Source organism: Ambystoma mexicanum, chromosome 8 (genome assembly GCF_040938575.1).
Source record: "Ambystoma mexicanum isolate Mex_15411 chromosome 8, UKY_AmexF1_1, whole genome shotgun sequence".
In the NCBI taxonomy this organism is placed as follows: Eukaryota; Metazoa; Chordata; class Amphibia; order Caudata; family Ambystomatidae; genus Ambystoma; species Ambystoma mexicanum.
In genome coordinates, this window is record NC_090929.1 from 1,516,334,020 (window position 1) to 1,516,348,491 (window position 14,472).

General features: G+C 45.2%; 1 protein-coding gene across 11 annotated transcripts in view; it reads right to left on the minus strand.

Moving 5' to 3' along the window:
* STN1 (STN1 subunit of CST complex) overlaps positions 1–14,472 on the minus strand; it is a 1,349,458-nt gene that overhangs the window by 574,485 nt on the left and 760,501 nt on the right. For all 11 annotated transcript variants that reach the window (XM_069611734.1, XM_069611735.1, XM_069611725.1 and 8 more), the window contains one exon: positions 2,540–2,699. In XM_069611734.1, the coding sequence (XP_069467835.1) occupies positions 2,540–2,699 (160 nt within the window). The remainder of the gene's footprint in view (positions 1–2,539; positions 2,700–14,472) is intronic.

Genomic DNA, 14,472 nt, shown 5'->3' on the forward strand with positions numbered 1-14,472 from the left:
CATATCCTGGGATCCTTGTCGAAAATCAAGTAGACGTTCTTGAGCGCTGTAAACCTGCTCAGGACGATCAAACATCGCCTTTAGTGCTTCCACAAATCCATTGTAATCATCCAGGAGGATGTCGCCCGAATTGACTAGGGGAGTTGCCCAGCTTAATGCGTTGCCAGTGAGGTGTGATATCATAAACCCCACCTTTGCTCTAGGGGTGGAAAAGTAGTAGGGCTTGAAGGTGAAATGCACCAAGCATGAATCAAAGAAGGCACGAAGGGTCTTTGGAGAGCCATCATATTTGTCCACCACTCCTCCCAATAACACACTTTCCTTGGTAGCAGAATCACGAGACAATACCAGCTGCTTTAAGGCAGCGTTCTCAGCTTTAAGGTTTTGAACTTCTGTGGTGAGTTCCTGCATGCCTCGCATGAGGTCTTGAACCGCGGCTTCCATCCCTGTATCCATATTGATTTTTAGGCGTCTCAATCTGTCACAAGTCTCTCCCCTTCTCATCTGTCTTTCCTGTTTGCTTGCGACCTTCTTTTGTGACTTACTCCGCAGGGTCCGGGATTTGTATAAGCCTGCGCGTGGGTCTTCAGATTCCAGCATGCTTCATTCAGATTGTCCAGGAAGGAACAATGTCCGCGCGCGGAGGCACAGAAACCGTGGCTCGAGCGCGGGCGAAAATCCAGGAAAGTTCGGTAAGTTTGAGGGATGAAAGGAAAGGAGGAATCAAGGAACCGGGAATAGAGAGATCAGGAAAATAGCCCCAAGCGAACTCCGGCAGCACACGTCCAGCTAGGGCGAGCAGTAGCATTGAGACGCGTGGGGACGTGTCTGTTTTGTAGAACGTAGAGCATGTAGCGCAGAGACTGGCAAGCCGCGTTCCGCATCAAGCGGCCATGTTGGAAGGATTACTGAGTTCAATCCCCTATGTGTCAGGGACCACGAAGTCCAGAAGGGATGCAGACGGCGGTTCATGACACTCACTTCATCTCTGGGATGGTCGTCTTTACAATCAATAGTGCTTCTGATCCCCCAACTCACAAAAGACCTCACTCTCGGACTGATATATCGTCTACTCATGAACCTTAGCGCCACATTCCAGCCAGTCCTTTCAGTGGAATGTTTTTTTTATTTTATTTTTATTGTGGTATAGTAAAAATTTGACTTTTCACAAATTACAAAACTCATAACAATGCATTACACTATACTAATAAGCTTCATAACATCCATATAAAGTGAGATTCATAAAAGAAACCAAAATACATTTCACAATCAGTCTCTTCAACTTAAAAGTAACTCGTATAAACTCTTACTCAATCTCTTACAGCATCATGACCATTAACTTATTCGCCACTCAGATCTAATACATGAAAACAAAACGCATTAAGTTCTTAATCAATATTTCAATCTCTTTAAAAAATCTCAAGACTTCTAGCGTATTGGCAACCCTGCCACAATCGAATAAACGTGAATGAAGTATATGTGAGAGAACATTTCTTAAAGATGCAAAACAGAAGTATAAGAGACTATCAAGTTTGTGAGCGTATGCAGTACACCTGTAAGAGAAGTCCTGCCAAGATAGTGTACCAGGCGGATTCAAGACAAGGCAGAACAAATATAAGAGACTATCAAGTTTGTAAGTGTGCACAGAGGCCACATGAGAAAAGCCCTAGCAGGAGAGTATACCAGGCAGATTAAAGGTGCAAGAATACATACAAGAAAAGCCCTGCAGGAGAGTATAGCAGGCAGATGCACGTTGTAAGCATGTTCATGTGAGAAAGCCCTGGCAGGGAAGCATACCAGGCATCGTCAAATTGAACAGTGTGTAATATACATTACCCAAGGAAGTCCTGATAAGGATACATCAGGACTAGCAGAAGACTGTGGAAACATATTAAAGAGGAGAGCAAACCTGGCAGGAGAGTACACTAGGTATCCTAACAACATACAGATTAACAGCCAAGATGTTTTGTATACCAGTTGTGTTGTTGATCAAGAGAAACCCAAGGAACCGATATTCTTGAATGTAAAACAGAGTGAATAGAAATCTAGGGGAAGTGAACTACCCTACAAACTCTAATCTTCTGGAACTTTTTGTGTTGGAGTTACGAATTTCCTTTTTGAACATTTGTAAACTACTAAAGGCCAAAGGCATTTTCCCTTTTCACCTTGGAGTTTATTTTTAGAATGGGAGGGCGAGAATAGTACTTTGGACACGGGACGGTTTTGCTTTGGACATTCTGACATTGAAAGACCCTTAGTTTTGGTTTTAGGTAGGAAAACACCTTTTAGAGCAGGGACAGAGAGGAATTTCCCAAACCCCTTTTATTTTAATACAAGTCTTTGACCAAAATCATGAATCCCTTGCGTTGGAGTCTCATTCCTGGCTCTTCACACAATGTTGACTGAGAGGTGCAAAAGGGGCATGCAAAAGATTATGCACACCAAGAGAATGCCATTATGAAATAGAACCCTATCAATCAACACATCCCTGTAATGAAACACTTGTGAGACCACACACACTTGTTTCAATGGTACTGACCTGCGTATCACGTAGCTTCTCATTGATCAGAGACTTCAACGAATCAATGGTTTCCAGCTCTCGTGGGTCAAAATTCGGGATATTGTCTTTTATTAGGAAGTCTTCCACTTGTTCACTTAGCTGGTACGTCAAGCCTAATGTCATCTGAAGGTCCTTATCACTGCAGTCAATACAATATTTTAAAAGGTGATCAATTACACAATCACTCCGGGCAATGCTAGACTTGTCAATACATTTCTGCTCTATTACTCGGTTTCCAATTAAAAATAAGATGTTAGCATGCACAATGTAAACAAAGGTTTCTGGTGACCTGATCATAAGAAAAGACTCTAAAGGCTCAGTAGTTCTTAAATGCAACCAGATTGCACATGTGGCATAAGTGGATCATATCACAAGTGTTGTCTGCTATGCAATTATTCTGTTATATCATTTTGATTCAGTAATTTATATGAAACATGTAATTCCTTTCAAGTACATGTATAGTAGTTATGAAACTACTGTTGTCTGCAAAGCAGCAATAAACATAATTTACTATAACTAAGAAGGTCTATGAAGAGCTTGGGAAAGATGTGTCAAAAGTGTGAAAAATTGTGGAGCAACCAAAAATAGATTTAGAACAGATTTTTCTTAGGGAGATTTTTTCCCATTGATACTCAAGAAAACCTTCCAAAAGAGAGCAAATATATACATATATATTGTTTTCTTCATACAGCATGTATGCATCAAAATCTGCAATTCAAATCCTTCTTTATTGGACACTGGTACTTGACTTACAATTACCATATGCAAGTCCCCTAGCTCATCTTCTCTTACACTCTTTATTTGTATTTTATATAGCGCCTTAAGCCAAAGCGCTTCACATTTTTTGATTCAATTGGTTTGACAATTTTTACAAATTTACAACAAATGATTGCCTCCATTCACAGTATCTGTTTAAAACAGTCTAGGTATCCGGTCTCAAAAGAACTTTGTCCGTTACGTCTAACAGTGGTCTTCCACTCCAAAACAACTCTGGGTCATTTTCAAGTTACAGGGTTCCATCTTAGAGTTCCATGAATCATTAGTCAAGAGGTAGGCATCCATATTCTTCTCTTTTTATTAACTTTGTGGTTCCAGGAGTTGCCAATCCTTAGGTAATATACTGTGAAAAAAGGAGACTGCAGCTATAACCCATGTTGTCTTTTCTCCATTAATCAGGAGCCCCCACTGTTCCTCCACGTCGATTGTTAGAAGTTCGGTCATCAAAGGTACTAGGCATATTTTCCCGTTCCTTAGTCAACGCGGGGCAGAACACTAGCAAATGCTTGATGTTTACAACCTGGTCCAGCGATGAACAGAATCTACAGGTGTTTCCCTCAGATTACCTGAGTATTGTGTTAACCTCGTTGGGGGGAAGCAGGTTTAAATCGCATTCTTAGAAAGGTCTCTCTGTATTGTCTGTTTGGAAATTTTAGAAGATAACCCTGCAGTTGGTTAAGCTTTTTGGTGTACGCAGGCAAATCACTAGTAAGTTTGCAGGGAGCTGCCTTATCTAAGGTACGGATCCAGTCCAAGTCCATGAGTTTCCTCTTTACTCTGGTCGGATTCATTCTTGTCTAATTCAGAGCAGCCCATTTCTTACAGTTTATTTCTGGCTTTTGTGGCCCACTGAGTTAGTAGTTTGCTTGGTCCATTCACTAGTTCTGTGTTTATAATCTGGAACATTGTTGGGCTTGTCGGTAGTGTGATTTTCCGGAATAGCGCCAGGCCATTCCCTTCTACCGTGACATACAATGACGCTAGGCTAAATCATCTTCGTATTAATGATGTTGCCGTAGAGTTAGGGAGGTTCAGTGTTTTCCTCCAAAATGTGCCTTCGAATCTTGGCCATAGTTTGGGTGGAAGGTCTGGCGTAGCCTCTGCCCCATAAGTTAAGGCAGGCACTACCTTTGCCTTATAGAAGTGTATGGCTGCAACAAACGAGAAGCGGCCGCCTCTTTTGTCCAATAATCTCTTTAGGGCGGCCAGGATTTTTACTTTCTCTAGGAGTACATCCTCCATAGGGGTCTCAATAGAACTATTGTTCAAGGTAACTCCCAAGTATTTAAACTTTTTTGACTTGCTCTATTCCGTTGGAGCCCAGTGACCATTTAAAGGACTCTCTGCGGGCGTTTCCTTTTTCCAGACACATTACTTTTGTTTTGTCTTGATTTATCGGCAGGTAATTTTGGTTGGTGCATCTCTGGAGACTATCTAGTTGTCGTTGCAGACCAATTTCCGTTTGATCGATAAATATTAAATCATCTGCGTATAGGAGTCTCGTCACTTTCGTCTCGCCAATCCTCAGAAAGAAAAATCCCAATTGCGGCTCGAAGTTCTGAATGTCCGATACGTAGAAATTGTAAATCGCAGGTGCTAATGGGCAGCTCTGCTTTACCCCTCTTGATGGTGTTATCAACGATGACAATAGAACTGCATGATTTAAGCACACTCTTATTGAGGTGTCCGAATGAAGGGCAATTCGAGGCTCCATTGAGTCGTTTGGACTATTCCTCTCTGCTAGTTTTTTTCCACAGGTCGCGGCTGACCCAGTCCAAAGCTTGAACAAGGTCAACAAATGCTATGAAAATCTTAGGTTTTCATTGTTGGATTTTGCCCTTAAGAATGCTTAGCAACATGATGTTAGCTGATGTACCCACATTTTTTTACAAATCCAGTTTGGAATGGGTCGGTTCAACCAGCTTTTTTTGTCCAATCCTGAAATTGCGTCAGCAAAGGGGAGCCGAAGATTTTACCAATCACGTTTTACAATGCGTTTGAACGATAGTCTTTTAGGTCTTCTTTCCTCCCTTTTTTGAAAATGGGTACTAACATACCTGTCTTCCATGTTCCATGTTGGGATTATCCTCGAGTGCAATGCTTTTTTAATCACTGCATGTATTCCTCCGGGTGTTCCTTCAGCATTGCATTTGTTAAGCGTTGGGACCCGGTGCCCTTGATGGATTCAACTTGTGTATTTTCTGCAAGATAAGTTTCCACATCGTGTTGCAGTGTCCATTGTCTGCTTATTTCCGACATTATCAGTGGTTCAATAGGGGTTGGTCCCGAAAACAAGGTAGTAAAATGTTCTTTCCAAGATAGGTCACTGATATAATTTTGTTGAAGATCAAAAGGTACTGTCAGGAGGGGGCGGGGGCGTGCCAGCGAGCGCGAGATGAGGACGTGATTCCTCAGGGCTCCCGTGGCCGCAAGCCAAATCCTGGAAATATCCTGCAATTTGGGTACTATGACGACTAAAAATCATATCCACACTCAGCGGAACCTCTGTGGACCGAGCCGCTGTGACGCTGAACAGAACTGCAACGCCATTTGGACACAATCTGTTGCGAAACTCAGCGGCGGCCGACTGCAACAGCACCGGCAAGATGGCCACCGGAGCGGCAGATTAGAAGAGGCCGCGGAGCCGGCCCAGCGGAAGCAGACATCCTGCCCCTCCAGCGCCCTGCACGAGCCACCGGTGATACTGAGGAGACTGGGTGCAGGTACAGAGCCTGGGGATCGCCCCAGAAGGAACCAAGCATACACGCGGGAGCGGACCGCGTCGGTGGAGGTAGCTGGGTCCCACTGCCGGCGGTCCCACGCCGAGGAGGAAGAAATCCGCCGGCTGATACTGACGGGCTCTCACGAGCGGTGACGAGCACATGCCCGGGCCACCACTGGCGCACTCCCTCGGCGTTGGCAAACCCCGAAGCCCTCGCATGTGCACTGCTGCAGCCGAGCAGAGGACTCCAGAGGCCGTGGTACAACATCCCCTGGCCGCAGCGGTCTGGGAAAAGGGGATCAGCCACAGCCACGCAGAACACAGCTGGAAATAGGTACTCGTGAATGCGCCGCAAGCCAACCTGTGGACAACACCATAGCCCGACAGCAAAGCAAAGACATCCAAGCGCATATTGCTGAAGCGGATGATGTGGTGCGCTGACTGAAGATTCGGGGAGCTGGGAATTATTGCATGTGACAACTGATCACAACACGGAAACCAGAGGAGCACATAGTGGATAACATCCAGGCTGCCAAAAGGGGTGGTAGCTCTTCAGCATACGCTATAACTTACTCACCTACCGATGAACGATAACATCTTCTAGCATCCCCAGAACAAGGTCCCCTGCTCACCTGACCTCCACCCAGACCTGAGAGCACCTGTGGAAATTGAGAAACCCTCCACCAAGTAGGTGCACCCAGTACATACGACCCACTGCTAAAAACGTACTTTATAAACAACGTCTGTGTGAGGCTGCCCTCCCACGGACCACTATCCACTGTTCATTATGGGGAAAGATAGCGTAGGGGCTGCGACAATGCAGACCAAAATAGAACAGTAAACACCCACCCAAACCCTCCCACAAGAGCAGGCTAAACCAGAAACGGAGGGGGACATATCGCTGAAAGATGTCATGAACGCCATTACAAACTCATGAACCTCCATGGAAAAGAAAATGGACGGCATCAGCACTGAAGTGTCGCTACTACATCATGACCTGCAAAAACTCTCAGCCCGCACGGGGGAAGCCGAAGGACGAATATCCGAAACAGAAGACAACGTGAATCAGCAAATGGCAGGAGCGCTAGCCCGCCTCAAAGCGCTGGAAGAAAGGGTGGAAGAGGGAGAAGGCAGAATAAGACTGAACAATATCCAGATCCTCGGACTGCCTGAAAAAGGGGAAGGTGCAAACATGGAACTGTTCCTTGAACAGTGGCTCGCAGACCTCTTCGCCCCCAAGACCCTATCAAACTTTTTTCAATTGAACGGGCCCATCGGATGCCAACTGGCAGGCAAATCCCAGGCGCTCCCCCCGCACAGTAAAAGCAAAGCTCTAGAATTATAGAGTTTGGGACGCAATACTTCAAATGGCCAGAACCAAGGGCTCAATAACATTCGACGGCTCCAATATAGCCTTTTTCCCAGTTTTTACCAGGGAGGTGCAGAAAACAAGGCAATCCTTTGGCCCACTGAAAAAACGCCTTCAAACCCTCAATGTAAAATATGGACTCCTATTCCCAGCACAACTGAAAATATACTTTAACGGAACGACCGTGCACTTCACGGTCCCAGCTGAAGCATGGAACTGGGCAGAAAACCATCTGGAGGGCGACTGGGGTTCGAACAGGCGACAAGGTAATGGCAGGAACCGACCGAGACAAGAGAGAGTGCCTCCTGAGCGCCCACAACAGGAGCCGTAAGCGCAGCCAAATAGAGACAATGACTAAGATGAAGGATTTGGCACTGACCCACAAAACAGCGCACTGAACATCAGCATCATGCCCCTACAACACATAAGCAACAGACAAACTGTGGACCCGATGCCTGTATAGCTGGCGGCCCAGACCGTGTAACCCCCACTGTTGGTGTTGTTATTATTTTAGCGGTTGCATATCAATATGTATGAGAGCTAAGAGATGAATGAGAAGTATTAGTAGTTTGTACATTTATAACGGGGCAACAGATGCTTCAATTGGGGACGAAGTATAGGGAGGGGGTGGTGGGGATGAGTTCTTTGTTTATTGTTTTTCATACAAGGGTAGTGAGACCACACCGTACATGAGCACAGCAGAGACAGCGCAAATGATAACACTCGCAAAACAGATCTTTCTAGCAAAGCGCACTAATGACCCATGAAGCCCATATATGCAATGGCGTTGCCAACTGCGATAACTAACGAGCGCCTGACACTTCTGACATGGAATGCCAACGGACTAGGGCCTGGCATCAAAAGACGTCTGGTGTTGCAATACATAAACAGGCACACACCAGACATAGTACTCCTAACAGAAACTCACCAAGCTGGGACGATATGCAATCTCTTTAAAAGATCTAATTACTGCACTGCAGTGCACGCAGGCTTCTCCATGGGAGCCACAGGAGTGCTGATTCTAGTCCATAAAAGGCTACCACTAAAGATATCCAAGGTAACGTACGATACTGGGGGGGAAGATACGTACACATACAAGCCACACTATGGAACCAAACCCTAGCGATTATGGCGGTGTACTCCCCGCAGGCACTCTTATCCACACTACTGCAGAAATCACACTCATCCTGGTTGCAAACAAAGCAGACATCTGGGTGTTGGGTGGAGACTTCAATGAAGTCATGGATAACACGCTAGATCGTACACATATACGGGGGAGAAGTCCCACAGCCAATACCAAACTAGCAACCTTTGCCTCCGCACTGGGTTTGAGAGACGTATGGAGCGATCTGCATAGAGAGACAAAGGAATACTCCTTCCACTCAGGCGTGCATGCCTCACTGTCCAGAATAGATTACTTCTTTCTGCCAGTCCAAAATATCCATAAAGCACACAGCGCGTCCCTACTCCCTCGTGGCATCCCCGACCACTCCCCACTAATGATGGATATCAAAACGGAAAGACCATGTCCCCCACCCACCTGCCGACTTAACAGCTATTACCTAGGATTCCCAGACCTGTTGGAAAAAATAAGCAATTCCACATCCACTTACTTTGAACTGAACACGGGTACCGTGGACGATCCTGGAACACTATGGGAAGCCTATAAACCAGTACTTAGAGGGGAAATCCTTGCATGGACAGCAGCACATAAAATGGCACACCATGAAGCATTAGTAGAAGCAGAAAAAGAGGTGGCGCGCAGGGAAACACAACACAGACAATAACACACCGGAGACGAATAGAGCACTGATACTGGCACAGAAAAAATTGCGCAGTGTCATTAGACTGTGCAAAAAAGGCACACAAAGCCATGAGAGCAAGATTGTACGAAACAGGGGAGAAAGCAGGTAAATTGCTAGCCTGGCTGCAAAGAGGGGATGAGGGACACCAGCAAATTAGACACATTAAAACTGTAAACGCAGATCTAGCCACAACCGATAGCGAAATAGCTGAATGCTTTGCGTCCTACTATGAGGAGCTCTATAGCTCCCCGAATACCCCAAGCGAGAACACGCCACTAGAAGAAGTCACTCTCCCCTCAATGGATGCCGAACAAGCCGGCACACTCGAGAGCAATATCTCAGAAGAAGAGATATCCAAAGCCATATCCCAACTCCAATCAGGCAAAACCCCAGGCCCGAACGGCTTCCCGATAGACATTTGGAAGAAGCTAAATGGGGAAAGTATTGTACCACACCTGCTCAATATGTTCGAATCCTCGAGAAAGGAAGGGATACTCCCGGCAGACCTACGCAAGGCCACCATAATTGTAATACCAAAAGATGGCAAGCCACCGGACAAATGCAGCTCCTATAGGCCCATATCCCTGATAAATAGTGAGGCTAAGATATTGGCGAAAGTACTCGCCAATAGACTCCAAAATATAATCCCTTTCCTGATCCACTCGGACAAATGTGGCTTCATGCCGCAACGTTCCACAAGGATGAACATCTGTAGATTACACCTAGCGCTTGAAAGAGCGCCTACCCTGCAACTATCACAGGCGCTAATGGCTATCGATTTTGAGAAAGCCTTTGATGCAGTATACTGGGAGGCGCTGTGGGCAATCATGAGGAAAATGGGCTTTGGGGAACACTTCATACAATGGGTCCAAATCCTGTATAATACCCCCATAGCAGAAGTGAGAGTGAACGGCTGGCCCTCACGTAGCTTCCGATTGGGGAAAGGCACCAGGCAGGGATGCCCGCTATCAGCGATGCTGTTTGCCCTGATTGTAGAGCCCCTTGCCATAATTCTGAGGACTACACCGACGTGGACAGGTTTCCGATGGGGTCCAAACTGGGAAGACAGAGTCTCTCTATACGCTGATGATATGCTGATTTATCTGGGCAACGCGGCGGTGTCCTGTTCTATAGTCACACAAATACAAATACTGATACAATACGGCAGATTCAGCGGCTTGCGAGTGAACTGGAGTAATTCAATACTGTTCCCTCCTGAGGGCTCCCCTTACAAAGTTGAGATGGAACACTTCCGATACCTGGGTATCCTAATCATGAATAGACTGGAGGACTATGTGACCGATAACGTATACCCAATTATGAAACGCTTCACACAAGACGTCAATCATTGGGTGACACTGCTACTGACCCTATTAGGAAGAGCGGCACTCTTCAAAATGCTAGCTCTACCCCGCTTCTTGTATATCCTACAGAAAGCTCTTCTACACATCCCCACAACTGAATTTCGTAAAATAGATAAGACACTACGGAAACTACTATGGGGGGAAAACACCCAAGGATAGCACTGACCACGCTCCAACGATCTGTATGGGAAGGAGGGATTCTGCTCCCACACGTGCAAATATATTATTGGGCGAGCCAGATGGCGGCTGTAAACGACATACTACACGGCGACCCAGAATTGCCGCACATACGAGCAGAAATAGCAGCAAGGCATGGCGAACCTCCAGTCGAAAGCCTGCATAAGGTGGTGAGCCGCCCCCCCTCTCGCACAATAACTGCCCACATGACCCAGAATCCGGCTAATCCAACTGAAATTGTTACATAGAATATATTACCCACGAACAACACTATACAGCTGGGGCAAGACCACAAATGCCAATTGTCTACGCTGTAAACAAGAAGAGGGTACGTTCTTTCATATTTTGTGGCAATGCCCATGCATACAATATTTCTGGCAAAAAATGTTGTGACAGGTTGTCACGGGTAATGGGCCAGACGATCCCAAAGGAACCAAAACTCTTGCTATTGGGGATCGAGGAGGAGGGAGAAATGACCCGCTTTGAAAAACTCTTGCTCTCAACGACCACAGGGCTGGCCCAGAGAAATATCGCACAATTATGGGGTTCAGACATCACCCCCCCAATATGCCCAGTGGGTGACAGACGTGGACGCTTGCATAGCGATGGAACACTGCATCTATACAGCCAGAGGCTGCCCCGGGAAAGCCGGTAAAATATGGCAGAAAAGGGAACAAACTATGTGATGATCAAGAGTAAATTGTGTGATCCTGTTGCACAAAGCTCATGGAACAACTATACAACAGGGAGATACCCCAAGCATTGTCCTGTAACGAATGTTGTAATTCCACTAATGATGGGAACTGGTTGCAGTGTCTTTGATGTATAAATGGAAATCATGTTTGTATGTTATATGTTGTTGTCTTACAGAAAAAAACAAAATGTGATATTAAAAAAAAAAAGCTACTGTCGGATTTGTCTTAATCAGTGACCAAAATTCTTTGGACTTTTTTCCACTTAGTATACAAAGTATTTGCTCAGAGTCGTGTTGGAGCATAGTGTGTCTAAGTGCAGCTAACCAGATTTTCTAAGTGCAACGTGCGTTAATTTCTTGTGTTTTGTGGTATTCCAAGTTTGATTTAGTTGCTACACGCATTGGTCGCTTCATTTCTCTTCGTCTTTCGACTAAGAGTTTGTCGTATACGTAGTGTCCTTGTTTGATCGCTTTGTTACCTCCCAATTCTTTCACTCTAAAGCATTTCAGTACGGGCCTGTACTCTACAAGTATGTTCTCCCTATCTCCACCTTCCTTCCTTGTAACTGAGGTGTACTTGTTAGTTAGGGCTTTGATGTGCTTGCCCTTTAATCTAAGGCGCTTCCCAGCGTTGCTCACTTCAACCTCTGCCTTCATGAATGATTCAGCTGATTTAGGCGCAGTCATCAATGATGTAGTTAGGAGGTTGTGATTACTATGAACGGTTCTGATCACCTCATACATTTTGGTGTTCTGTGATAGTTTGAGATACATAGATGTAGTCTAGGTTAGCAAACTGATCCCCTCTTTCCCAAGTTGGTATTGATGACTTTTTTGGAGGTCCTCCGTCTCTAGAGGTTATAGGTCTCGCAAGTTCATCAGGGTAGACCACAATTTCCCTCTTAATTCTGATGGTGAAGTTCATTTTTGAGCTCTCTGACATGTTGGATATGTTGAGCATGTATTGTTCAAGTCACCACTGTTAAGGATTTCAATCAGGCGACACACACCTTGGGGTCTCAGCCTAGTATGTAGCGCACAACCAAGATGCCTTTCTCTTTATTCTATTCGCATTCAATTTGAGATGTACACACCTCGTCTCGCACCCCCTTTTTCAAATATCCCGGGTCACAATGGACCATGAAACAGGCCGGTTGGTGAAATTGCAATATTTATTTATATTTAAAATTCAAAAGAAATCATACCAGTTTTAATATGGGGCAGCAATCACCAATGGGGTGATAATTACAATGAAAATGGAAGCAATGTACTTGGTTAACCTTTTAGTAGAACATATACAAAGCACAAGTGTGAATAGGAGCACTTTTTGAATTAGGATAGATAGAACCAAGTTAGGATTTCCCCCTGCAATGTTCCCTCAACCCACAATTAATCAAATTCTGAGTGGATAGCAAGAAGCAGCAGCAGGTAGTCAGGAAGAAGAGGCAGCTAACAGAATCAAAATCAGGCCTTCCCTCACAAAATAAGAGGAAAAACAGAGTTTAAATCCCTTTGCAATAGCATGAAATGACACTCGGAAATGGCAAATAAATAATTAATGTGCGGTTAAAACTTTGAGGTAAATATGATTTCTCACAAAGGCAGTAATATATAAACACTAGCAATCACAAGGCAATGGATCACCAAGAGCATACAATTTGAAAACAAGTGGAAAGTTTAAACATACTACAGCCAAATGACCTGTGGGAAAATTGCATTTCCTTTCAAATCCTGTTTAAACTAACCCAAACGTTTTTTTTATAAAAACGGGTGAAATACTGAAAATCGCAATGCGGTTCTTGGTGTGGGGAACAGATGTATATCACAGGGACGATATCAAAGTGGAAGAATGGTGGTAGCTGAAGATTTGAATGAGATTTTCAGGGTGGAATGGGCTTCAGTTTTAGGAAAAATAGAGCAGTTCAAATGAAAACTTCGGTTTTGAAAGAAAGGCAAATGTTACTTAAACTAAATTATCTAGACTATATTGTTAAAGAGGAACACAGTATGCTCCAAGGTTGATTCGCGAGGTCAACCTTATCACACCAGTGCTCAACTTTAACTGGAAATTAGTTTGATTACTCAAATTATAACTAAGGGCTTAGGATTTACACCAGACAGAAATGAAAAGAGAGATGGCGCTAGCACAAAGAAATCAAGGAAAAGGTGCACAAAGAATTCAAACAGTTTTTAACAAGTTACCAGGTTAGAATATGATTGCTTAGAGAGTGAAATACAGACAAAAGGGTCGAGATGGGGAGACTATGTGTTTCTCTGTGATGTGGAGATACACATTCTACGCTTAGGTTTGGAATTTTGGAACAGCCAACTGGGTCTGCTCACCACACGGCGGGCGCGCCTTACAGCAAACAGCTGGGCAATTCTGGTCACCGTGTGGCAAGGACAGCTGGATGGCAGGGTTGCAGCAGGCATGCTTTTAGTGGGAAGCAAGCCGGTCTGATTTCAGGATGCAAAAGGTACCACATCTTTTCCCTATCTTAATGGGATTTTAGTGGGGGTGGGGGTTCTGGATCAATGGCCTTGCTGGGACAGGGTCAGCAATTCTTTGGCCTTGCTGGAGTAGGGTCAGCAATGCTTTGGCCTTGTAGTGAAATCTGGAATCAGCAAAATGAATGGAGCATATCAGGAACGCCGGTGCAGGAACTTCAACATCCACCTGGACGCCACCTGTCCCCCCTCTGGACTCTTTCGCGACCTCTGCGTCTCTCTCTCACTCTCCATTCTCCCTTCTGGCCCGACTCATTCTGCAGGGCACACTCTCGATGTTCTGATCTCCTCAGACCTTCCACTCTGTCCCTCTTGCCACTCCTCTCTCCTGGAGTGATCACTTTCTCCTATCCTCCCACCTCACCCTCCCTACCAACAGGCCAAGCCACTTCCGTCACTGCCACCCACCTTCTCGGTCATCCGACCCATGAAGCGCGTGTCAGTTGAGGCTTTCGCCGCCACCTTCTCACCCCCTCCTCCCCCTCTGGCTGACTCT